At 44.7% G+C, this 24,461-nt stretch overlaps 2 protein-coding genes across 2 annotated transcripts in view; both read left to right on the top strand.

The window, feature by feature from the left end:
- asb18 (ankyrin repeat and SOCS box containing 18) overlaps positions 1-11,114 on the top strand; it is a 42,937-nt gene extending 31,823 nt beyond the window's left edge. The window contains exons 3-5 of the mRNA XM_070874894.1: positions 1,334-1,838; positions 3,803-3,916; positions 10,863-11,114. Coding sequence (XP_070730995.1) covers positions 1,334-1,838; positions 3,803-3,916; positions 10,863-11,048 — 805 coding nt within the window. The 3' untranslated portion in view covers positions 11,049-11,114. The remainder of the gene's footprint in view (positions 1-1,333; positions 1,839-3,802; positions 3,917-10,862) is intronic.
- An 11,186-nt stretch (positions 11,115-22,300) lies between these two features.
- Positions 22,301-24,096, top strand: gbx2 (gastrulation brain homeobox 2). The gene is made up of 2 exons (XM_070874893.1): positions 22,301-22,817; positions 23,570-24,096. The coding sequence occupies exons 1-2, from the start codon at positions 22,322-22,324 to the stop codon at positions 24,094-24,096; spliced, it is 1,023 nt and encodes a 340-aa protein (XP_070730994.1). The 5' UTR covers positions 22,301-22,321.
- The last annotated feature ends 365 nt before the right edge of the window (positions 24,097-24,461 follow it).

Here is a 24,461-nt window from a genome sequence, read left to right as displayed (position 1 = left end):
CACAGGAGATCGTGGCGTTAGGGTTTACCGCCACCGCTAACCTGCAAGGGAAGTTCACAGGTGTCGGTACTCTCACTACGCCTGGTTGGAAAGCCGGTAGCGCCTTGGGAGGCGCAAATAATACCAATTTCTCCCCCATAGAATCATGCGGCACAGAAGGAGGCCATTTAGCTCATCGTGTCTGTGTCTGCTCTTTGAAAGAACTATCCAATTAGTCTCACTCCCTGCTCTTTCCCCATAACCCTGCAAAGTTTTCCTATTGAAAGTCCCTATTAAAACTGCTTCCACCAACCTTTCAGGAAGTGTAGTTAGACAGAGTAGACGGAGTTCTGTCTAGGATAGGCCTGGCCTGTGGGTACTTCAAGGAGTGGAGCTAGGGTTGCCAACCCTCCAGGATTGTACTGGAGTCTCCTGGACACTTCCACGAGCAAACTGGGAGAAAAAATGATAACGGCATTAAAAAAAAAATGGTGTGTTTTTTTTCTCCATTTTCTTTCAGCACCTTCATTTATTGAGTTATAAAAATATTGGAGCTGGGGAAAAGATGCCAGTTTGACTGACAGTCAAAAATCATCCAGTCGGGTAACAAAGTCTGCTCACTTTCCATTTGGTGTGGGAAGGCGGTGCACCCTGCTGATGGACGATGATGGTGGGAGCGTGGGAGCGGGGCAGTTGGAGGGAGGAGGTCATGTGATGAAACCTCCCGGAATACGTCTAATCAGAGTTAGCAAGCCCAAGTAGGCAGGAAGCTAATGAAGCGTCTAACCTTAGAAGCAAAGAAAGGCACCCTCTAGGGAAAGCTTTGTGCCATCCCCTGATACCCACTGGTCAAGATTGCACAAACTTATTTCACGTTGGATATTAATATCAACACAACAAACAGAGGAGATTTCCATTGTGCCAATCCAGGCTGGATTTAAACCACAAGTGCCAGAGTTGAAAGCAGAGTGCTTAAACCTCCGCCAATCATTCAGAGTTCCAAATTTCAAAATTGGACCTGCCTCAGTAAGCAGACCAATGCGAGCACATGCCAAGCTTGTAGTTAATACATGCGCAATCTAGATACAACATAAACAATAACCACTTGCATTTATGTAGTGCCTTTAATGTAATAAAATATCCCAAGGTACTTCACAGGAGCCTTATCAAACAAAATTTGACACCGAGCTGCATAAGGAGATAATAGGACAGGTGACAAAGATTGGTCAACGAGGTAGGTTTTAAGAAGCGTCTTAAATTAGAGAGAGAGGCGGAGAGGTCTAGGTGAGGAATTGCAGTGTTTAATAATTAAACAGGAGAATAATCTATTCCTGGATTCCTTCCCTCTATCTAGGTGTGCTAAACTACTGCTAAAGTATCATGCAGATGTCAACCAGTTGACCGAAGAGGATCAGGAGAGCCCCTTGCATGTGGTGGCCAAACGGGGCCTTCACAATCACGTCCACCTCTATCTAAGATATGGAGCCACTGTAGACATCATGAATGTCCACCAGATGTCACCGCTGAGCAGCGCTTGTGCCAGTGCATGGAGACTGGAGAACCAGGAGGACTATTTTCAAGTGTGCAAGGTCCTGATTACAAACGGCGCCAATGTGAACTCTGTCGACAATGAGGAAAGGAGTCCACTGCACAAGGCTTCCAGGAATGCCAGCCTCCAGCTGGTCCAGCTGCTTCTCAAGCACAGAGCGGATGTCAACGCCATTGACTACAATGGGTCCTCTCCCCTGACCAATGTGTTACAGACCGCGCCTTTTAAGGAAGAGCTTAATCCTCAATGCACTGTCCAAACCTTACTCAACCACGGGTCCCGCAGAGTGTGGCCAGCAGCCTTTCTCAAGGTAATGGTTGGTGTCATGTACACCAGAAACAGATGCAAGGAGGCCTACTCAGAGATGGGTGGCCATGATATGGAAATTTAAGTTAGAATGAGGAAAGACCATTTGGTCCATCAAATGTCTCTCCCATTAATTGTCCCATCATGGTATCTTCACAACAATAACCGACATTTATATAGCACCTTTAACCGAGTAAAACATCCCAAAGCGCTTCACAGGGGCATTATAAAACAAAAAGAGATGTAGAGAGGTGGAGACATTTAGTGGGGGGAATTATTGAGCTTAGGCCCTCATCCCCTAAAGGCACGGCCACCAATGGTGGAGTGATTAAAATTGGGGATGGACAAGAGGCTACAAGAGGAGATACGCTGAGATCTCGGAGGATTGTCGGGCTGGAAGAGAGAGGGAGGAGCGAGGCCATGGAGGGATTTGAAAACAAGGATGAGAATTTTAAAAATCGAGGCACTAGCGGACCATGAGCCAATATAGGTCAGCGAGCACAGGGGTGATATGTGAACGGGACTTGGTGCGAGTTAGGTACAGGCAGAAGTACATTTGTTCCCAATGCCTTTGTCTCTACTATCTTGCTTTGTAGATTAATCAAAAAAAATTTCACTCTTCGACGATTTTTCTGTGTTTCAAATTTTACTTTGGACAAACCAGCCAGGTACCCCGGCCCAGTTATCGCCGGTCTACTTGCAAGGTCTGCATTTAAGTGACAGTGGGGTTCAGGTTTTGTTCTGCCTCTTCCCATTACTTCCAAACACATTGACTCATGCTGAGGTCACCACACCTCGCACCAGTGGCCATTATTCTTACGTGAGCCTCCTTGATAGTAAGCCTCAACTGATCATGGGAGGATGACAGTACTCATCTGAAATCCTCTCTTAAGAGACCTTGTCCGAACTAAAGTAACCAGTTGAGGATTGGTGCAATAGGAAGACCAGAACCTTGTAGCTGCTGCTCTTGACTAGAATATGGATAGCGATCGGGAGCAGTAATCCTGGCCTCCTTTTCTTCTCCCTAGAATGGGAAACCGAGGCTACTGCAGTACTCCAACTGGTGCTTTGACTAAGATCAGCCAGATCAGCAGCAACCGCCCTCACCAAGTGATAAGCCATTACTAATTCTGTGACTACACATCAAAAAATACAGTCATGATTAGAAGCCTACTTAGACCATGTGTCGATAATAAAAGAAAGAAAGACTTGCATTTATAGAGCACCTTCTCTGACCTCAAGACACACCAAAGCGCTTTACAGCCAATGAAGTGCTTTTGAAGTGTAGTCACTGTTGTAGGAAACGTGGAAGTTAATTTGCACATAGCAAGGTCCCACAAACATCAATGTGATAATGATCAGACAATCTGTTTGAGTGGAGTTGGTTGAGGGATAAATATTGGCAAGGACACCAGGGAGAACTCCCCTGCTCTTCTTCGAAATAGTGCCATTTACATCCACCTGAGAGGGCAGGCGCAGCCTCTGTTTAAAATATCATCTGAAAGATGGCACCTCCAACAGTGCAGCACTCTCTCAGTACTGCACTGGGTGTGTCAGTCTAGATTATGTGCCCAAGTCTCTTAGAATGTGATTTGAACCATCGACCTTCTAACTCGGAGGCGAGAGTGCTACTCACTGAGCCAGGGCTCCGCTGGGTAAGGATAGGGTCGGGGTCAGACTTAGTGATATTATTCACCTGAGTAAAATAGTCGGCCATTGACTCACTTCACACATAAAGAATAACTGCCTGGGCAAGGAATGAAGTGTGGCTGGTGTCCATGGAACCCAGTCTGATGAAGCATCTTTAGGAGACGAGGGGAGGAAACAGAGCTCCTTAATATAGCACAGTCTTGTAAATTTCACAGGTCAGAAAGGTGAATAATAATGTCCGAATTTAAGACAGCAAATAGATGAATCTGTGGGTTTAAAGTGTCGCAAATCACTTTCAGAAGGTTGTTTCCTTTCCAGGTGTTGAAAATTTGCGCTGGTTCTCCCAAGACCATTGAAGTCTTGTTTAATTCATATCAGCAAATCCAAGTCACAGAGGAATGGATGGAGGCAGTCCCAGAGGAAGTGTTTCAGGTACCAGCTAATGAAAAGCTCCTTACCTTCTCCTGGTGAAAATCATAGAATTTTACAACACAAAAGGAGGCCATTCAGCCTTTTATACCTGTACCAACTATCTAAAAGAACTACTCACTTGCCTTTTACAAATCTATGCTAGTTACTTACATGGAATTACACAGAATTTACAGCATAGAAACAGGCCATTTGGCCTCACCTATGCCAGTGTTTATGTTCCACATGAGCCTCCTCCCAGCTTATCACCCTATCAGCATATCCTTCTATTCCTTTCACCCTCATGTACATATCTAGCTTCCCCTTAAATGCATTTATGCTATTCGCCTCAACTACTCCATGTGGTAGTGAGTTCCACATTCTAACCAATCTCTGGGTGAAGAAGTTTCTCATGAATTCCTTATTGGATTTATTGGTGACTATCTTTTACTTTTGCCCACTAGTTTCAGACTCCCCAATAAATGGAAACAGCTTCTCCATATCTACATGGACCATGGACCATGGACCATATAAAGTAGACACCTCAAGTCGCTGGGAAAATACTACCAACGATGCCGCCGCACGATCCTACAAATCCCCTGCGAGGACAGACACACCAACATTAGCGTCCTCAACCAGGCCAACATCCCCAGCATTGAAACACAGACCACATTTGATCAGCTCCATTGGGCAAGCCACATCATTCACATGCCAGACACGAGACTCCCAAAGCAAGCGCTCTACTCAGAACTCCTTCACGGCAAACGAGCCAAAGATGGGCAGAGGAAACGTTACAGGGACACCCTCAAAGCCTCCCTGATAAAGTGCAACATCCCCACTGACACCTGGGAGTTCCTGGCCAAAGACCGCCCTAAGTGGAGGAAGTGCATCCGGGAGGGCGCTAAGCACCTCGAGTCTCATCACCGACAGCATGCAGAAATCAAGTGCAGGCAGTGGAAAGAGCGTGCGGCAAATCTGTCTCACTCACCCTTTCCCTCAACGACCATCTGTCCCACCTGTGACAGGGACTGTGGTTCTTGTAATGGACTGTTCAGCCACCTAAGGACTCATTTTAAGAGTTGAAGCAAGTCTTCCTCGATTCCGAGGGACTGCCTATGATGATGATGATGATCTACCCTATCAAACCCATTCACAATTTTAAAGACCTCTATCAGGTCACCTCTCAGTCTTCTCCTTTATAGAAAAAGTGGTCCTTAAATAACCCATGTCTTTCTAGCTGAGTATTAATTTATTCCATATTACAGCCTTTAGAAGTTTACCCACCAGTGATATTAGGCCGATTGGTTTATACTAACCTGGTCTGTCCCTTTCTCCCTTTTTGAACAGAAGTGTTGCATTGGCAATCCTCCAGTCCTCGAGTATAACTTCTCAAATTATTCTAACTCCTACTAACATTGAATGAATGACTGAACAAATTAATTAATTGTTCCCATGTTGCTGTAAACAGTAGCAGAGAGTCCAAAGTCGCTGTTCGTCTCCATTCTCCTTCCTTTCCTCTGCTCATTGTTTCCCTAAGCAATATCCAGAACTCCCTTTATGAAGAATCATAGCCTATATTATATTGATGTTGCACCAGTATGATTTTTATCCTTTTCCCCTGTCAAACCCTTTTATCTCCAAGAGGTCTCCTTGAACTGGATGGCTGCAAAAAGGCAGAATGGCAGATTGTTCTATCTGAGCGCTGGGTTGTTTTTTTGGGTTCACACGAATTCATATTACAGCATCAGTGTTAATACTACCCACATTAATTTCACACAGGATCCTTAGAGTCAATAGAGAGGGATGATTTTTATCCATCAGTCTAGACTTGAAGCCTGGAGGTCAAAGGACAATGTGCTAACTGTAAAGTCCTGTCCCCTCAGTACAGATTCACACGAGGCATGTAGTGAAGTCAAGGTCACTCTTGACCTGCACCTTTATTTCTCAGATCCGGAATGCTGCACTTGCCTGAGACCTGTCCTTATATACCTGTCTCTTGCAAGTGCATCCCTGGTGGTAAGGTATGCTGGTGGTTACAGGTCATAACTTATTACAGTCATGTATAGCATGTTAGGATACAGTTATATATAATAATGTAAGATACATGACATCACCCTCCCCCAAGGTCTTATTGTCTTTATAGGTTCAGTCTCTCAGGTGGTCTACGCTCTCGCGTGGAGCGTCTGAGTTGTGGTTCAGTTGTTTGCCTTGGTGTCTGTTTTTCTTTGGGTGTGGTTGCTGATATCTCGCCTGGGCTGACTGTTTCGATTGGTGTGATTGTTGTTGACTCGCCTGGGCTGTCTGTTGGGATTGCCCTTTCCTCAGGTTGTTCCCTCGGTCTGTCCACCAGGTGTGGTGCGAGTTCCACATTGTAGTCTGCCTCTGGTTCCACAGTGTTGTTGGTAAATCTGCTCTTGACTTGGTCTACATGCCTCCGGCAGGTTTTGCCATTGTCCATTTGTACTACCAGTAGCCTGTTTCCTTCCTTGCCCGTTACTGTCCCTGCAAGCCATTTGGGACCCCTGCCATAGTTGAGTACAAACACTTTGTCCCCTATCTCATTCCATCTCCCCCTCGAATTTCTGTCATGGTACTCAGTCAGCTTACGGTGCTTTGCCTCAATGATTTCGTGCATGTCTGGGAGGATTAATGAGAGCCTTGTTTTTAAAGTCCTTTTCATCAACAGTTGCGCGGGGGGGATCCCAGTCAGTGAGTGCGGACGAGATCTGTATGCCAGCAGAAGTCGCGACAGGCGACCCTGCAGAGTGGGACCTTGGATTTTAAGCATGCCTTATTTAATGATTTGCACTGCTCTTTCCGCCTGGCCGTTGGAGGCTGGCTTGAACGGTGCCATCTTGACGTGATTTATGCCGTGGTCAATTATAAAGTCTTGGAATTCTGCGCTGGTGAAGCACGGGCCATTGTCACTGACCAATATGTCAGGGATTCTGTGCGTTGCAAACATGGTTGCGAGGCTCTCCACAGTGGTGGAGGTTGTACTCGAGTTTAAAATGGTGCATTCGATCCACTTTGAAAATGCATCTACAACTACGAGGAACATTTTGCCCATGAATGGGCCCGCATAGTCTACGTGCACCCGCGACCACGGTTTGTTAGGCCAGGGCCAGGGGCTCAGTGGAGCCTCCCTGGGGCCATTGCTGAGTTGGGCACAAAATGTGCACCTTTGGATGCAGAGCTCCAAGTCCGCGTCAATACCAGGCCACCAGATGTGGTATCTGGCTATGGCCTTCATGAGAACGATCCCCGGGTGCTCACGGTGGAGCTCCCGGACAAATGCCTCTCTGCCTCGCAGAGGCATGACTAATCGGCTGCCCCACATCAAGCAGTCTGCTTGTAGTGATAGCTCATGCATGCGCCTGTGAAAGGGTTTTAATTCCTCGGGGCAGGCATCGCGAGCCTCTGCCCAGTCACCGGTTAGGACACATCTTTTTACGAAGAATAACGTGGGGTCGCTGGCCGTCCAGGCTCTGATTTGGCGAGCCATCATGGGCGAACCTGTGGACTCAAAGGCATTGATTGCCATGACTATCTCACAGTCTTGTTCGTCAGACCCTTCCGTGGTCGCCAGGGGTAGCCTGCTGAGCGCGTTGGCACAGTTGTCTGTGCCGGTCTTGCCTTATGGTATAGTGGTAGGACGCCAGCATGAGTGCCCACCGTTGAATTCGCGCCGAGGCATTAGCGTTTATTGCCTTGCTCTCGGATAGGAGGGACGTGAGGGGCTTGTGGTCAGTTTCTAACGCGAACTTGGCCCCGAAAAGGTATTGGTGCATCTTTTTGACACCGTACACGCACGCGAGCGCCTCCTTCTCTACCATTCCGTACTCGCGCTCCGCCCGCGAAAGTGACCTGGAGGCATAAGCTATGGGTTGTAATTTTTCCGCACTATTGACATGTTGCAAAATGCACCCGATGCCATACGCTGATGCATCGCATGTGAGAACTAGCTTTTTACCTGGATCAAAGAAAGTCAAAACACTGTTGGAACACAGAAGGTTGCGTGCCTTATTGAAGGCGCGTTCCTGGGCGTCCCCCCAAAACCAATCGCACCCTTTCCTGAGTAGCACGTGGAGAGGCTCCAGCAGTGTGCTTAAGTTCTGCATAAAGTTCCCAAAGTAATTGAGTAGCCCGAGAAAGGCGCGCAGTTCTGAGACATTCCGGGGCTTGGGTGCCAGGCGAATTGCTTCTGTTTTGGACTCTGTTGGGCAGATTCCATCAGCGGCAAACCTTCTGCCCAAAAATTCAACCTCGGGTGCGAGAAACAGGCACTTGGATTTCTTGACTCGTAGGCCTACCCGATCCAACCACTTTAGTACTTCCTCCAAATTACGGAGATGGGAGTCGGTGTCCCTGCCCGTGATAACTATGTTGTCTTGAAATACAACTGTCCCCGGGATGGACTTGAGCAGACTCTCCATGTTGCGCTGGAATATGGCAGCTGCCGACCTGATGCCGAATGGGCATCGATTGTACATGAAAAGGCCTCGATGTGTGTTGATGGTGGTGAGTAGCTTGGATTCCTCAGTCAATTCTTGCGTCATATACGCAGATATGAGGTCTAATTTTGAGAAAAGTTTACCTCCAGCCAATGTGGCAAATAAGTCCTCCGCTCTGGGCAGCGGATACTGGTCCTGTAGGGAGACTCTGTTTATGGTAGATTTGTAGTCCCCACAGATTCGTACGGATCCATCAGGCTTCATGACTGGGACGATGGGACTTGCCCAGTCACTAAATTCCACAGGTGATATAATGCCTTCCCACAGAAGCCTGTCTAGTTCATGTTCAATCTTTTCCCTCATCACATAGGGTACAGCTCTGGCCTTGTGATGGACCAGTCTAGCATCCTGTGTGATGTAGATTTTGACTTTGGCCCCTTTGAAAGTGCCCACACCTGGCTGAAAGAGATGTTCAAATCGCTTGATAACTGTTGAGCAGGAGGTCCGTTCCTCTAATGACATGGCATGGACATCATCCCATTTCCAGTTTAGTTTTGCCAGCCAGCTTCTCCCCAGCAGTGCTGGGGGGGTCTCTGCGGACAATCCACAGGGGAAGTTGGTTCACTGTCCCTTTGTGTGTGACAGAGAGCATGGCACTGCCAAGGACTGGTATGATTTCTTTGGTATAGATCCTTAGTTTGGTGTCGACCCTTGTGAGTTTTGGTCTGTCTCTTTTATGCAGCCACAGTTGTTCAAATTGTTGAGCGCCGTAAGAGATTGACTCGCTCCCGTATCCAGCTCCATGTTGACAGATATCCCGTTGAGTCGGACCCTCATCATTATAGGAGGCATCCTGTTGTAGGAGCAGCGGCCATTGATCATGTTGACCCGCTGTACATCGGTGTCCCGGGTACTGTCCCCACCATCTTCTGGTCCACTTTCCGACCCATCCGATTTGTATACCAGCCAAGCTGCCATTTTTTTGCACATGCGGGCAAATGCCCTGTATATTCACAATTTCTGCAAACAGCCTGCTGAAATTGACATCCCCTTGACGAGTGTCCACCCCCACACCTCCAGCACAGACCTGTTCCATTGTTCAAAGTGATCCCAAAGAATGAGCTGCGTCTGGCTGATCTCTCTTGAGCTTCTCTCAGTTTGTAATTGATTGCTCGCATTGTGGGTTGATGAGGTGTGAACATCTGTTCCTGTGGCCCTTGATGGCTTCTGCCTGCTGTCGAGAGCCTGTTCTCCCGGTTTTGTCTGTGTGTTGGGGTAGCAGCTTGTTTAGTGCTGTGAACTTCTTGTTCCGATATTTCGTTAGTTGTCGTACCTGCATTGTAAATCAACCTCGTTTCTTCTTCCCCTACCAAGAATGTCTGTGCAACCAGTGCTGCTGCCTCTAAGGTCGGGTTCTTGGTCTCTATGAGCTTTCAGAATATGCCTGCGTGGCCTATTCCTTCAATGAAAAAGTCTCTCAGCATTTCTCTCCTCAGTTCATTGGAGAACTCACATAAACTAGCCAACCTCCGAAGTTCCGCCACGAAGTCGGGTATGCTCTGGCCCACACAGCGTCTGTAGTTGTAGAACCTGTGTCTGGCCATGTGTAGGCTGCTCGCTGGCTTCAGGTGGTCTCTTACCAGTGTGCTCAATTCTTCAAACGACTTGCTTGCTGGTTTCTCAAGTGCCAACAGATCCTTCATTAAAGTGTATGTTTTCGAGCCACAGCTGGTCAAGAGATGGGCTCTTCTCTTGTCTGCCTTATCGTCGCCTAACCAGTCTTTGGTTACAAAGCTTTGCTGGAGCCTTTCTATAAAGTCCTCCCAATTGTCTCCCGCATTGTACTTTTCATCTGATCCGTTGTTCGCCATTCTGTGGATTCTGTAATCCCGTAGCTCGTCGCCACTGTAAAGTCCTGTCCCCTCAGTACAGATTCACACAAGGCATGTAGTGAAGTCAAGGTCACTCTGGACCTGCACCTTTATTTCACAGCTCTGGAATGCTGCACTTGCCTGAGACCTGTCCTTATATACCTGTCTCTTGCAAGTGCACCCCTGGTGGTAAGGTATGCTGGTGGTTACAGGTCATATCTTATTACAGTCATGTATAGCATGTTAGTATACAGTTATATATAATAATGTAAGATACATGACACTAACGAACTGCACTACCTTCCCCTACCCCATGTACAAGGTGATTTTACCTGTGTGAAATGTATTATTGGCGCCAGATATATCCTGAATACCAAATATGATGGAATGGAGTAGGGTCTTCAGAGCAGGCTGCTCTTGCCTGATTTAGGAAGTGAAACAGCCCAAAGTGGCCCAGTTGCAGTGGCAGCTGCCCTTCGATGAAAGTTCTACTGTCTTGTATGTCTATTTAATTCTAATTTGTTACAATCCCATTTGAAGTGCAGATAAGCAGAACACTTGATACTCTGAGTGATGATCACCATTCTTTACTGAATTCAGAGTGAACATTAACTCTCTGTTGTTGTTTCTTTTTTCTGCCCCTAGCTGCACCAGCGATTCTATGAGTCCCTCTTTGCTTTGGCCTCCAGACCCCGCTCCTTGCAACACCTGTGCCGTTTCTCTGCCAGGAAGCTGATTGGTGACCAATGCTATGCCCTCATCCCCAGGCTGACAATCCCAAAATGCTTGCGTGGATATCTACTCCTGGAGCCGGAGGACCTGGTATATTGATCCTTCGCTCCTGTTCTGCCGTCTTCTCTTTCACTACAAAACATACCACTACAAGCGGTTTAAGGCACCATCTGCAGTCTCCAACATTGGAACTGGGGCTAAAAGGATTAAATTATTGCACAGACTAGGCTTGTATTTCCTTGAGTATAATTTAGGTGTTTAAGATGATTGAAGGAGTTGGTAAGTTGATGGAGAAGAACTAGTTCCCTGGTGGGTGATTCCAGAACAAGGAGGCATAACTTTAACATTAGAGCTATGGAACCAAGGTGGGTAAATGGAGTTAAGATACAGATCAGTGAAGATCTAATTGAAAGGCAGAGCAGGCTCAAGAGGCTGAATGGCCTCCTCCTGTTCATAACTGCAGATGATGTGACTACTTCCAGTAGAGCAGTCAGAATGATGAGGGTTTGGAGAGATCTTTAACTCAATGAAAGAAGGTTCCCCGGGTAGGGTACATTGGCCAGAATTAATTCTAATGGTACTGCCATCATCAGTGGGTCCATCCAAAAGTCTCGGCAATTGTGACAGATTTTATTCGCACCACAAGTCCCAACCCCCCCCCCCCCCCCCACCCCCACCCTGCCATTTCTCCTGAAGGTGCAAACTCTTGCTGAGAATCAGTTCCATTCCTGCAGGAAGTTCTTCCGCATCCAGCTCAAGTGGATGTTCCTCACTGTGAGTCTAAGTAAATTAAATATGGACACTTCACATCAACACAGTTCCTGTCCTCACCAGAGGTTTAAAGAAAGAGTTGCATTTATATAGCACCTTTCTCATCCTCAGCACATCCCAAAGCGCTTTACAGCCAATGAAGTACTTTTGAAGTGTAGTTACTGTTGTTGTGTAGGAAACGCAGCAGCCAATTTGCACGAAGTAAGGTCCCACAAACAGCAATGAGATAATGACTAGATAATCTGCTTTAGTGATGTTGGTTGAGGGATAAATATTGACCAGGACACCAGAGAGAACTCCCCTGCTCAGCTTTGAAATAGTGCCACAGAATCTCTTACGTCCACACTCAGGACAGACAGGGCCTCAGTTTAACATCTCATCTGGAAAGCAGCACCTCCGACAGTGCTCTCCCTCAGTACTGCACTGGGGTGTAAGCCTAGATTATGTGTGAAAGCCTCTGGAGTGGGGCTTAAACCCATGATCTTCTGACTTAGAGGCAAGAGGGCTACCAGTTAGCCACAGCTGGCACAGCTCCTTCAGATAACCCCATCCTCAGATACAGTACCATTAGCATTAATATAGTAACTCACCAATAGCGGTCATGTAGGTGAGTAATTCAGTTATGGGGAAATCACAGCAAATGTTTTTCTGTTGCTGAGGTTAAGATATTTTTCAAGCTGATGTAGAGGAAGCATGCTCTGTGTTCGACTCGCCCGCTGTACCCGGCGTGGGAGGGTTTGATGTGTCACTCAATGGAAAGAGGGAAATATTTTAATCTCAGCCATTGTGCCAATTTAACAAGCATGTATGCACCATGTCAAATCACACAGTAATGTAGTGACGTGTGGGAATATATGTATTGTATGTACTGACTGTGTGTGTATATCGAGTATGTAATGTCTGTGTAGGAGCTGTCAAAACACCAGTATTGAAATTAATTTCCAAGTGTCTTTTATAAGATGAATGACTGTTAAAAATCAATATAAAGGAAATGTAGAACTTTATATTGTGTGATTACAAACATAACATTTTTAAACCAAGTTTTGTCTTAGAAAACATAAAGAAAAAGCTTATTTTGTCTCCTTGTGTATTTTGTTGTCTCTGCTGATTATTTCATTGCTCCTCCAACGTCTTTCGGATGAGACGGTAAACCGAGGCCCCCTTTGCTCTCTCAATTGGATGTAAAAGATCCCATGGCACTATTTTGAAGAAGAGTAGGGGAGTTATCCCCGGTATCCTGGCCAATATTTATCACTCAATCAACATCACTAAAGCTGATGAAATGGCCATTATCACATTGCTGTTTGTGGGAGCTTGTTGTGCGCAAATTAGCTGCCGTGTTTCCTATATTACAATATGGACTACACTCCATTATCTGTAAAGCGCTCTGAGACGCCCGGTTCTTTACTACCTTCCCGATTATAATCTTGTCATAATGCAAATGACCTGTCCGGGCCCTGCTTTACTATTTGTTCCGTGGAGTCCGTGAAGTGCACTGTCCGTCCTGCAGGGGGCGATAAATCCACAGGATTTACAATCGATGCCGGATGACCCTTGGAAAAGTCTCCTGAAGGAGAGAGCAGGACGGTGAATGTGGATAATCCACCACATCTTTGATACAATTAAATATTTTTCACAACCTTTTAAAAAACACAGATTTGCTACATTACTGCAGGGAATGGAGAGTCTTGCCTTATTGCAGTGACCTGTCCGGGCTCCTCCAGTTATCAGACTATTTCTTTAAATCTATACATTGACTTTTTGAAGCACTTCATCTTATAAACACATATTTCAACACAAATGTCACTGGATCTTTGAAGAACAAATTGACAAGACACAATATTACTGCACATCCCTCTATAGATATGTAATGCATGTTTGCACTCGACATACAATGTGTTTATACCACTGTTAAGTAATGGATGGAAACGAAAATGGAGTTCGCTGCAGATATTGACCGGATTAAAGAGTGATGTGACTAAAACTTCTTGCACCCCTCTCTCACAGCCGCAGCTTCTCAATGTGAGGGCACCTCTGTATAATTCAAACATTAATGGGGGAGGTGTCACGATTTCTATACAAATGAGTCCGAGAGAAAAGCAAACGGTTAGAATTCGAGCTCTTGCTACAATCCCCAGTCTATATATATTCTCAACCTTTATGTATGTACAAGTGTAGCAAGGCTGGCTCCCTAGTCCTGGTACATGTTACACTGGAGACAAGGCCATTAGGGAAGCCAACATCCCTCAACCTGGGAGTGGTCTGAGAAAAACAATGTATTCTGTTTTCAAATCTGCGAGAAGTATCGGATTGCCCCCGTACAGTTCCATCGGCTCCCATCTTTAAGGTTAGGTGTCATTCACAGAGCCCTGTGAGAGCAGTGGAAAGCTCGGGGAGATCGCCGTCTCGTCCCTCTTCACATTTGCTTTTCCATGATTTACATGTTTTGCCCTTAATGTTTCCCCAACTGATTTTCGAACAGACTATTTTGACAAAGAGCTTGTGTGTTGCTTCCCAAAATGAGCCTGGCAAATTAGACTTTCAAAAAATGAAACATTAACAACACAATGTGTTTAATTGGTTTGGCGATTTGTATGATAATGATATGAATCGATGGGCAGTTTTATATCAAAAAATATTTCTATTTTATCCTCACCATCTCGTCTTTCTAATAATATATAACACACCAAGCAAAAGGCAAAACACTTTGTCAATTTAAAATGCATTAGCATTAATATAAATTCGCCGTATTGTACGGAATGCAGCAAATTGCAAATATTTTGAGAGAGAATTTTTGATGAGAAAAAAGCATATTCTCCTTGAACATTTTATAATGTTATCATAAATCATTAAGACTTCAGTTCCTATATTGATGCGTTTGGGGTAATGATTTACAATTTCAAAAGTGTCTGGTATACTATTTGTCTAATGACTGTGCGATTAAATTCACTTTTTAAATGACCCATGACTCATTTCATGGTAATATATCGAGTCTATGTGTTTCAATCCGTCAAATGTAATTGAATAACACTGCATTTAAAATGTCTCAGCCTGATTGTACCACAGCTTTTAAAAAGGTAATGCCCAACTTGGGAGTTTGCACTTTATTCTGCTTAAAACTTGAATTAATTCCGCATGTGACAAAAATAGAACATCTAGAGTGTGGCGGTCGCGGCGTGGAGCGATCTTAAAACACTCCACGTGTCTTATCCACTCAGTATCCAATGGGGTAAATGGTCTTTTTTTTGGGCTGGTTCGAAGAAAGAATGAGAGTTTTCTGATAAAGAACAGTACGAGAGGGAGACATGGACCTACTGCACATACAGTACAAGGGGAGACTGTGCATTAAACAATAAATCATTTAAAAAGTTAATAAAAAGGCCAGGAACCTGTTATATATTTAATCTCCAACCCATAATCTTCTTTAAATGAGAGCGTCAACCAGATCTCACAATCGATGTCTTTTACTCGCCAACCCGATCAGTCCGGATACCACAAGGAAAGAGCCCATTGGAAAACTATCCTCGGTCTCTGTGTTACAACAAACTGATTAAAAGGTCGTTATAATCTTCGACCTTTCCTCAGTTCTGGCGAATGACCATTATATTTTCGGTACTCGCTAGCCTGTCCCACCTAAAGTCTTATTTCACACCTGTTTCCCTATTTCCTAGCTTTAATAGCGATGCTTATTTTTATACCAACGCAAGCGTCCAATTGTTGCAATATTCTTTAGTTCTCCAAGCTCACAGTGTTACAGGAACTTTATATTCGGGCAGGATTATTATAATTCTGGTGACACTCTGCTCGAACTCAGCAAGAAATGTCAGAAAAGAAGAACACGTTATCTACTGATTGAAGACATTTAAAAATAATAGATTGTAAATGATAAATTATTTGATTTTGAAGGGGAGGGGGACTGATGACTGACCACACGATTAGCCAGGAGCAGCTGTACCTGTTGGGAAACACAGGGTGATTATAAATCGGACTCTTGGGCAGAGCCTGGGAGCTAAGTGATATTTTTGTATGGATAATAATACTTTGAAGGTTCTGGGTTGAGATTGTAATGTCTCTCGATGCTCATTAAGACAGCGGTATAAAAATAAGTGCACCGCTCTGTGTACCCCTCCACTGCAATCCTGAGCCCCAGCCTCTCTCTAGAAGTAACAGGTAGGTGAGAGGGTGACTCGGGGGAATAGGGGAGGGTTAATCCGCCTTGCAAAATATGTCCGGCATATGTCCGGCATATGTCCGAAAAGGTTAATATGTGTATAAAGATGTGAACACGGAACTCGATCTCCCAGAATGACCAAGACTCGTTAGATGGAGAGTGGGCGATCTGGTGTTTATTACCAACATGACTGTTAGAGAGGGAAGGTTTGAGTTTGAGGCGACTGATAACTGTTAATTTGGCAATACCCATTGGTATGTTTGGACATATTTATCCACCCATTTATATTAAAGGCTGATTCGCAGATATCAACATAAGAAGTGAAATACATTTGCATGTCGAATAATGGACAATGTTAACATCAAATAATAATCGCCAAATAGCAGTGGGCAGTGTGAAGTTTCTCTATTCTGGGGTAGAATCGACAATTGGTGGAAGTGCTAATGTTCTAAAATGGTTTCATTTTATCATGAGATGCTTTGGTCGATTGGCGTAGATTGTATTCCCCAGTTTCATTTCCCTCTTTAGACCTGAACGCGGGGAATGTTTTCGCGGGATCGTTTTAAAATTTCACAAATGTAATTAATTTCTCATTCTCTGATCACGGGAGGGACTCTGTTTGATCCAGGCGCACTCTGGATCTTGCAGATGTTTGTAGATGTTTAAATGTGCTAATTTCACAGCAGCGGCGCATTCTATCAATAGCAACTTTAACGTACTTTAATGGTCACACTCTCATCTGGGATGTTTACGAATATTACTCAGGGTTGCTTTTAAAACTAGCAAACTTGTTTTTGTAATGCTAGTGTGAGCAACTAGTTATTGTGTTTTTAAGGGATTTGAAATGGGTGGGTGTAGCCAGAGAATATATTAAAATGGTAAAGGCTGCTCACTGAGAGGAAGTGTCAAAACATCACATCTGTTCAGAACACCTGTCCCCGGGTACAAACAGGCACAACAGTCACTGAAACCCACCCGGAATAACACAATCGTTCTATCGGAGTTATGATTTAAAAAGCATCCATGGAAAATAATATTTTTGTGTTTTGTTAAAGGGCCGCTGTATTTTGAAACAATTAAACGTTACTCGATACCTTAAACGAGGAGCATTTTACATTAACTTAATCCCAAAAACGCTGTTAAAGGCTTTTACGAGGATAGGCTCGGATTCAGAGTCAGCGCCCCCGGATTCTGCACTTGTCTAATGTACATCACTAAAAGATCAGACTTGTGGTTCAACACCGATTGCCCTGAAACCAGACGCCAGATTTACTGAAGCGCTATTTAAAAGAGATAAATAGTGTGCATTTCAACCAGTGCATAACAAATCATTTTCGTAATTGCATCATAAATGTTTTTGGGGTGGATCTCTGACCCGCCGCCATCTCCGGATCCTCACCCTTTAACCTGGCAATTGTCCTTTTTACAGCTGTTTGTAGCATTAGCATATCTCTGATCTTTCAAAACAATGAACTATAGAAATTAGATAAAGGTAACCCACAATTTCAACCCCAGATTAAAGGCTTCAAGGGACACATGAAACGGCGAGCTGCCGGCCGATTAGGAGATAAACAGATTTGTCTATTCCCTAATAATCCACAACTTTTACAGTAGTTGCCTCTGTCTCAGTTTTGACATGCGTTTCGCCCGAAGTTGGAAGGCTCTTTCAAAGTAGTTGGAGTAAAAGCAACGAAAACATTTTCTCTCTCACACACACGCTTTCTCTCTCCTCCTTATTTAATGGTTTGATAGTTATGTAATTGCAACAATTTCTCAGTTAAATCAGAGTCGGTTTGATTTGCAATAATCGATTTAATGACGCTCCCTCCTCCCAATCGGCAGAGATCACTAATCAGTTCGATTGCCGAGTTTTATAATTGACTTGAAACAGCCGAATGATCAGTCTGGACTGAACTTCTGGAGTTGTCCTTAATACTTGTACTTCACAAAACGGAAATGAAAACTATAATCTCAACAAAAATTTACGACTTTTACAGCAATGACCTTTGGGGGATTAGGATTTCCTTAACAGATCATGGAGAAATATATACTATTGCATCCCTCACCCTCCCAGGGAGAAGAGGCGGTAGATTCAAACTGGCTTTCTGGGCGGAGATCGGCGCTATATTTGATCTCCCTGAGGCTCACTCATCTCCCTCTTGGACTCCTTTTGTTTTGATTTTTTAAACTAGACTCGCACCTTTGAGAGTACACCCCCCCCGAAATGAAATGTTAACAGCTCATCACATGCCCAACTGCAATTGTACTTTGGCACCAGTGATTAACGGTTCTGTCAAACGGCATTTAACCACTAATCCGTAATTTTCCATTATTCCATCTTTTCATCGACAGTCACCAATGAGTTTCACTGACAATCGGTTAGTTCAGTTCCAGTTTGCTATGTGACAAATATTTCAGTGAAAAACATTCCGGAGGGGAGGGGGCGGGGTCATTCATTCAGTCATTTAAAATAATTGGCAAAAGAATCAAAGGGGAGAGTATTTTTTAACGCAGCAGGTTGTTATGATCTGGAATGCACTGCCTGAAAGGGCGGTGGAAGCAGATTTAATAGTAACTTTCAAAAGGGAATTGGATAAATATTTGATAAGGAAAAAAAATGCAGGGCTACGGGGAAAGGGCAAGGAGTGGGACTAATTGGATATCTCTTTCAAAGAGCCGGCACAGACGCGATGGGGCGAATGGTCTTCTGCGCTGTAAGATTCTATGAGTTAGGTTTATGAAGGACACTTGGATGGGTTTTAGTGCAGGAGCCGATCCTGTTAATGAAAGTGTACCGTTGCACACATTCATTCAGAACTGTATGGAACCGCTCAGAGGGGATTGTTCAGAACGAAGAGTCATAAAAAAGGAACAAATTTAATTCGCGAACTTCACCCTAGGCGCTATAGCCATATCTGAAGTGTGCACCAGTAAAATAAGGCTCAAAACACAAACTCATCCAGCATTCAGAACCGTGATGCAGAACTAATAAAAGCGCTGGGATTGTGGATGAACCAATTCTTAGTGCCCTGGAACAGGGAGGGGTGGGAGGGAGAGAGAAAACTGAATTGGCGTTTTTTTTCTCTTCCAAAATAGCACTTGTAAGAATGGTTTGTGACAAAATAATGAGACGCCATAAGAATACTGTCAACCCCTTGAATCCCATACATTGACAAGCTCGTTCTCCCATTCTGACTGATCACTCCGTGATCTGAATTACCGAGAGACTCCACCCCTGTCATTAGGAACCTGCACCCGATCACACCCGCTAGATCACCACAAACCTGGCCCTGCCGGAGCAGCGAGGGGGCAATCCCAATACACAAAAGTCAAACAAGTTTCGTATTGTGTTTATTTTTAAAGGTCTGTTTCGTTATTAAACGATTGCCCTTTCCTGTGAATAAATGTCCATATTTTTGAGAAAATCTACTATTTGCAAACGTCATTAGCTATTTGCTCAGGGTATTGTCCTTCAATGTGACTTTTTTATATTTTGGATTGAGTCTGGCATTTCAGCTCAGCCATTCCATCGCCGCCAATCTTTATTCTTCTAATCACAGTTCAAAAGACTCCCAGCACTGTGAGAGTTCTTAAAGTGCAGGATTGAAATCAATAACAAAGTGATGGAGCGGATGGAATCGTTGAAATGTCCTAATTACGTCCAGCATTTCTGGGAATGTCACAGTAAAATCGGAGCTCATTAGAATGACTTTTACTCAAACACACCAGAGTCCGGAGATTCTCGGAGCTCTGAAGAGATGGAGTTGACTCTCCCTATCACACAATTTCATATTCCCTCTCTCTTCTATTCTCTACTTCCTCTGTTCTCGGCTACAGACGCCTTCCTTCTCTGCGTCTATTTTTAAAATCTCTACTTTCTCACTTTTCTCTGTCTCTTCCTGTATTCTCTATGCTCACACTCTCTCCCACGTCGCCGCCTCTTCTCACTCTCTCTCTCCTTCTCCGTCCCTATTACTTTACTCACTTAAAAAAAACATTTTTCTCGCTAACATAATCATTTCACTATCTCTCACACACTCTCCTTCAGTCTCTCTTCTCACAGTCTTTTTTTCTCACAGAAAGTCTGTCATCCTTCCTCTCTCTCTCTTTCTCTCATTCTTCCCCTCGCTTTCTTGGAGTCATGTTTTCTCTCTTCTTAGCATCGTCCATTCGGGATTATATCGTGTAAACCATCTGAATGATCCCACGGCGTTCATTTTACAATTTCTGTGGGGGTGTTTTTTGTTTTGTCTTTTTAATCCAGAAGAAATACATCGTGTTGGATTTGCTTTGGGAGCCTCGCGAGAGATTCGCACAGAAAAGAGCAGCCCATATCGATTTAATGCCATCATGTTAGTGAATAACTCGTTTACATAATAGCTGGGCACTGATTTCAAAGCTAGCCAGGGGCTGACTTAGAACCACATGGAGCCTATTCTATCTTTCAGTTAAAAATGCAATGAATAAAAGTTTAACTCAGCCCTTCAGTGGTCCGCGTCTCGCAAATTAGTGTGTCTGATGCCCAAACTTTACACAACAAGCTCTTTGTAATCCTAATATCCCGGACACTGGGGCGATTCTTCTCTCCCAGCTCTGGCTGAATGGCAATTGCTTTCCTTTCCCCTAAATAAAATCATCCCAGCACATTTTTCCCAAACGCCCGCCAGCAAAGCTGTGATAATACTGTAATGATCACGGTATCCAGGCTGTAAATAACCGCAATAATAAGGCTCTCTCTACACCATCAGAATTGGCGCTGAGCCGTGATAAATGTGCAACCCCGATTTTCGTAGCTGATCATCTCTGTGCCTCGCTCGCTTCCTCACTGCATAGTTTCGGGGGCCCGGTGAAGCCCATCCCTCTCGGTTGTTGCTGATCTGACAGAATGTGAGACCTTTCATTTATTGAAATGTACCCAAGACAAGCTAAATACAACGGATTGGCATCCACATCCTTCACATGCCCTGGGTCAGGTGGTAATGGAGTGATACAACCATGTCCAAAGGATTAGAACCTATTCAACAAATAGATTTAGCTCCCAAGGACTGTTCGATCGATGTTGCCCATTACCAGCGATTTACGGTTATTGTCCATTTAACTCAAAGCTCAGCTGCAAGTCTTGTGTGCTTTTAAACCGATTTATGAGCTTCCAGTTTGTTTCTGTGGTGCATATTTAATACATAAATAAATATTTAATAAATAGATGTCAGATTTTTGTTATTGTTGAAGCAACTACATTTCTAGAGAAAGGGCTCTCTCGTTGCCAATCCCGGAGTACTGAGTGACTGGAAGCAATCCTCCCCCCTTTCAATTTAACTTGGGCCGCATGCGCCTCCCTCCCGGGGCACGGCGGGAGTTGTAGTTGCCCTGGGGCTCCCAAGGCCGATGCGCATGTGCGCTCGAACTACACGTCCCGAAATGCTCTTCGCCTCCCTTCAGCCTTTAATAATGTCGAGTAATTGTAGATATTTTGATGGAGAGGATGACGCGACGCCACCAAGGCATTTGTTACGGACTGTGTAGAAGTTTGTTCTCAAACAGTGCTTAAGTATTTTATTTTAGCATTAAGGATAAACTAGATTGTACTGCTCACCTGAGATAGAAGTATGAAATCACATTTAAATCTCCACATTCAACTGCTGGGAATATTATCCCATAATAATAACAGATAGTCTAAGGGAGTCATGAGCAACAAATAATTGAATATATAATTGAAAAGAAAATATTTGCGGAGTTGTGGGGAAAGAATGAGACTGATTGGACAGCTCGTTCAAAGAGCTGGCACAGGCACGATGGGCCGAATAGCCTGTCTCTGCACCGTGTCTCTAAAAAAGATCCACTTTACCCACTGGGATCATAAAATAAAATTCCCAATACAATTACAATTAGGAGGAATATTTACATGGCCTGGATAAAGTAATGATAGACCGGCGTCCGTTAACGATATAGCGGAAATAACAGCGTGTGCACAGTGTAACAGAGAGAGGACGAGGGGAATAATCCCACAATAATTCCAAGAGTACAAGATTTGGGGAGGATGTTGTGGTGGGAGGGGCCGAGAAGGGAGATCTCAGGGACCCCCCCTCGACCCGACCAATCAACGGGGAGAAGGCAGTGCCACGTGACGGAGGGAAGGTTGCAAGTTTCAGGAAAATGTGAATGAGAAAAAGCGGAGCGTAATTTGAAGCTGATGGATGTGACCCCTGGCTGGGAAACACCCCCACTAGAGCCTATTTCACACTCGGCACTTGAAGAAGTCCCCGGATCCGGAGAGCGATGATATCCAGGGGAAATCGGAGCCTCACACCATCGGGGAACTGACTTGTATCTTACACCTTGGACTTGCTGAGTTCTATTCCTTCTCTACATCCACCCATACTGTGTCCATCTTTCCTTTGCTTGTATATGTGCCGACTTCAGCCCATTGACTATGATGCAGCGACCACTGGGAACCAGCACCGCCTTCAGCATAGACTCCCTGATAGGAACCAGCCCTCAGCCCAGCACTGGCCATTTCGTTTACACCGGCTATCCCATGTTCATGCCCTACAGACCGGTGGTCCTACCTCCGCCAGCCCTCCCACAGCCATCTCTTCAACACAGCCTCCACGCCGTGCCACCTCCCCACCACCACCACCAAGTCAGCAACCTCGCCGGCTCTCTCTCCAACGGGTTCTGCACTAGCCTGGGCCAGGGCATGGCGGTCACCACTCTAATGGCCACACTGCCGGGCACCGGGGAAGGTAGTCGGAGCTTCCCGTCTTCCCAGCACCAGGAACCGGCCAGGAAATTCATGCAGGCCCTGGTCACTCTCGACAAGGCTGAAGGTGGGATCCGGCAGGAAGGCGAGGAAGCCAAGGCGTTTCTGTGCAAAGACAGCTCGGCCCTTTCCTTCCCGGTATCTGAAGCGGTCCACGCAGTGATCGGTAAGTGAATCATTCCTAAAATAAAACGTTCACGGCGCAATGGACTGTTTAACTGCACGGATTTGTTAACAGTAGATATTTATTAAAAATAGTAACAACAAAGGCAGTATTTGGCGGATTCCGACTGTTCAATGTCTTATTTTTAAGTTCAATCAGTTGCATTACAAAACCAGCCGGCAGCTCTCTCAAGTTCTGGATATCACCATGAAACACCGATCTTTGAAAAAGTTCCACATTGTTATGCGCCCCTAGCCCGCTGAGTTAGTTCACCTACAATTAGAAGCCGTGACAATACAACTTTTGAAAGAGAGCATACAAACTGTCTGAGGGTATCTGCGAAATGAAGTGGAAATAAGGGACAATAGCCTTTGCAGATCTTGCATCGAAACCCACTACTGATCAGAGCATCTTTATTAACACATGAATTGTGAAAACGGGACGTGTATATATTTACATTGCCCCTCAACTGAAAATCCCTGCTTTTATTTTGAACCATTTTATCAGCGTGTCTTTACTAATTCCAATACATTTAAATATTGATCTTAAAAACTCTTCATTTAAATTCGGCAAACCGGTAAGTGAAAGTGATGAATAACAGAACAGAATAATCCGAACTTTAGAAAAATTAATTTTTAAATAATTAGTTGTAATCTAATTAGGCGCATGTATTATTGATGGTTTGGGATTTAAAATTCTGTTGTATTTTCCCTCCACCGCCCCCCCCCCCCCCCGTCCCCCTTCTCTCTCACCAGGTGCTGTCACGTCTAACAGGGGGCAAGGGAAAGACGATTTAAAAGTGGATGAAGATCCCAAAAGCAAAGATGAGAGTTTTTCAATGGACAGTGATCTCGATTACAGTTCCGATGACAACATCACATCGCAGGCGGTGCAGAAGGGAGAGGAATCCGGCCCAGGGCTGGATGAAAACAGCCACAGCAACACAAACCCACCGAACACAGCCACCGGCAAGAACCGCAGGAGGAGAACCGCCTTCACCAGCGAGCAGCTGCTGGAGTTAGAGAAGGAATTTCACTGCAAGAAATACCTGTCCCTGACCGAGAGATCCCAGATCGCACACGCCCTCAAACTGAGCGAAGTGCAGGTCAAAATCTGGTTTCAGAACAGGCGGGCGAAGTGGAAACGAGTGAAAGCGGGCAATGCAAACTCCAAATCTGGAGAACCTTCCAGGAATCCCAAGATCGTGGTGCCCATCCCAGTCCACGTCAGTAGATTTGCGATCAGAAGTCAGCATCAGCAGTTGGAGCAACCGAGACCCTAAAAACGAACAAAGAAAACTTTCAAACACTTTACAAGATTTAAAACACACACACACATACATACACAAAAAGACAAAAATAAATCTTTTTGAGTGAAAATCGAAGACTTGCCAATGGACAGACCCCTATTTATTATAAATAAATAATTATACTTTGTTTGTATATAAGTACTGAGAAAATGCATCAGCTATATACAGTATTTTGACTGTTTTGTGGACCAAAACTTGTACAGTGAGAATTGCACGATCTTCTACATTCCTGGAGAGAAAGGGGACCGCGATACTAACGCTCACATTTAGCCCATCTTATATTGGTGTTTTGACCACTTTGCATTGTTTCATCATATTCCAAAAGGTAAATTCCGTAA

The sequence above is a fragment of the Pristiophorus japonicus genome, chromosome 3 (genome assembly GCF_044704955.1).
Source record: "Pristiophorus japonicus isolate sPriJap1 chromosome 3, sPriJap1.hap1, whole genome shotgun sequence".
In the NCBI taxonomy this organism is placed as follows: Eukaryota; Metazoa; Chordata; class Chondrichthyes; family Pristiophoridae; genus Pristiophorus; species Pristiophorus japonicus.
Note: the sequence above shows the minus strand (reverse complement) of the source record. Positions and strands in the feature narration are given on the sequence as shown.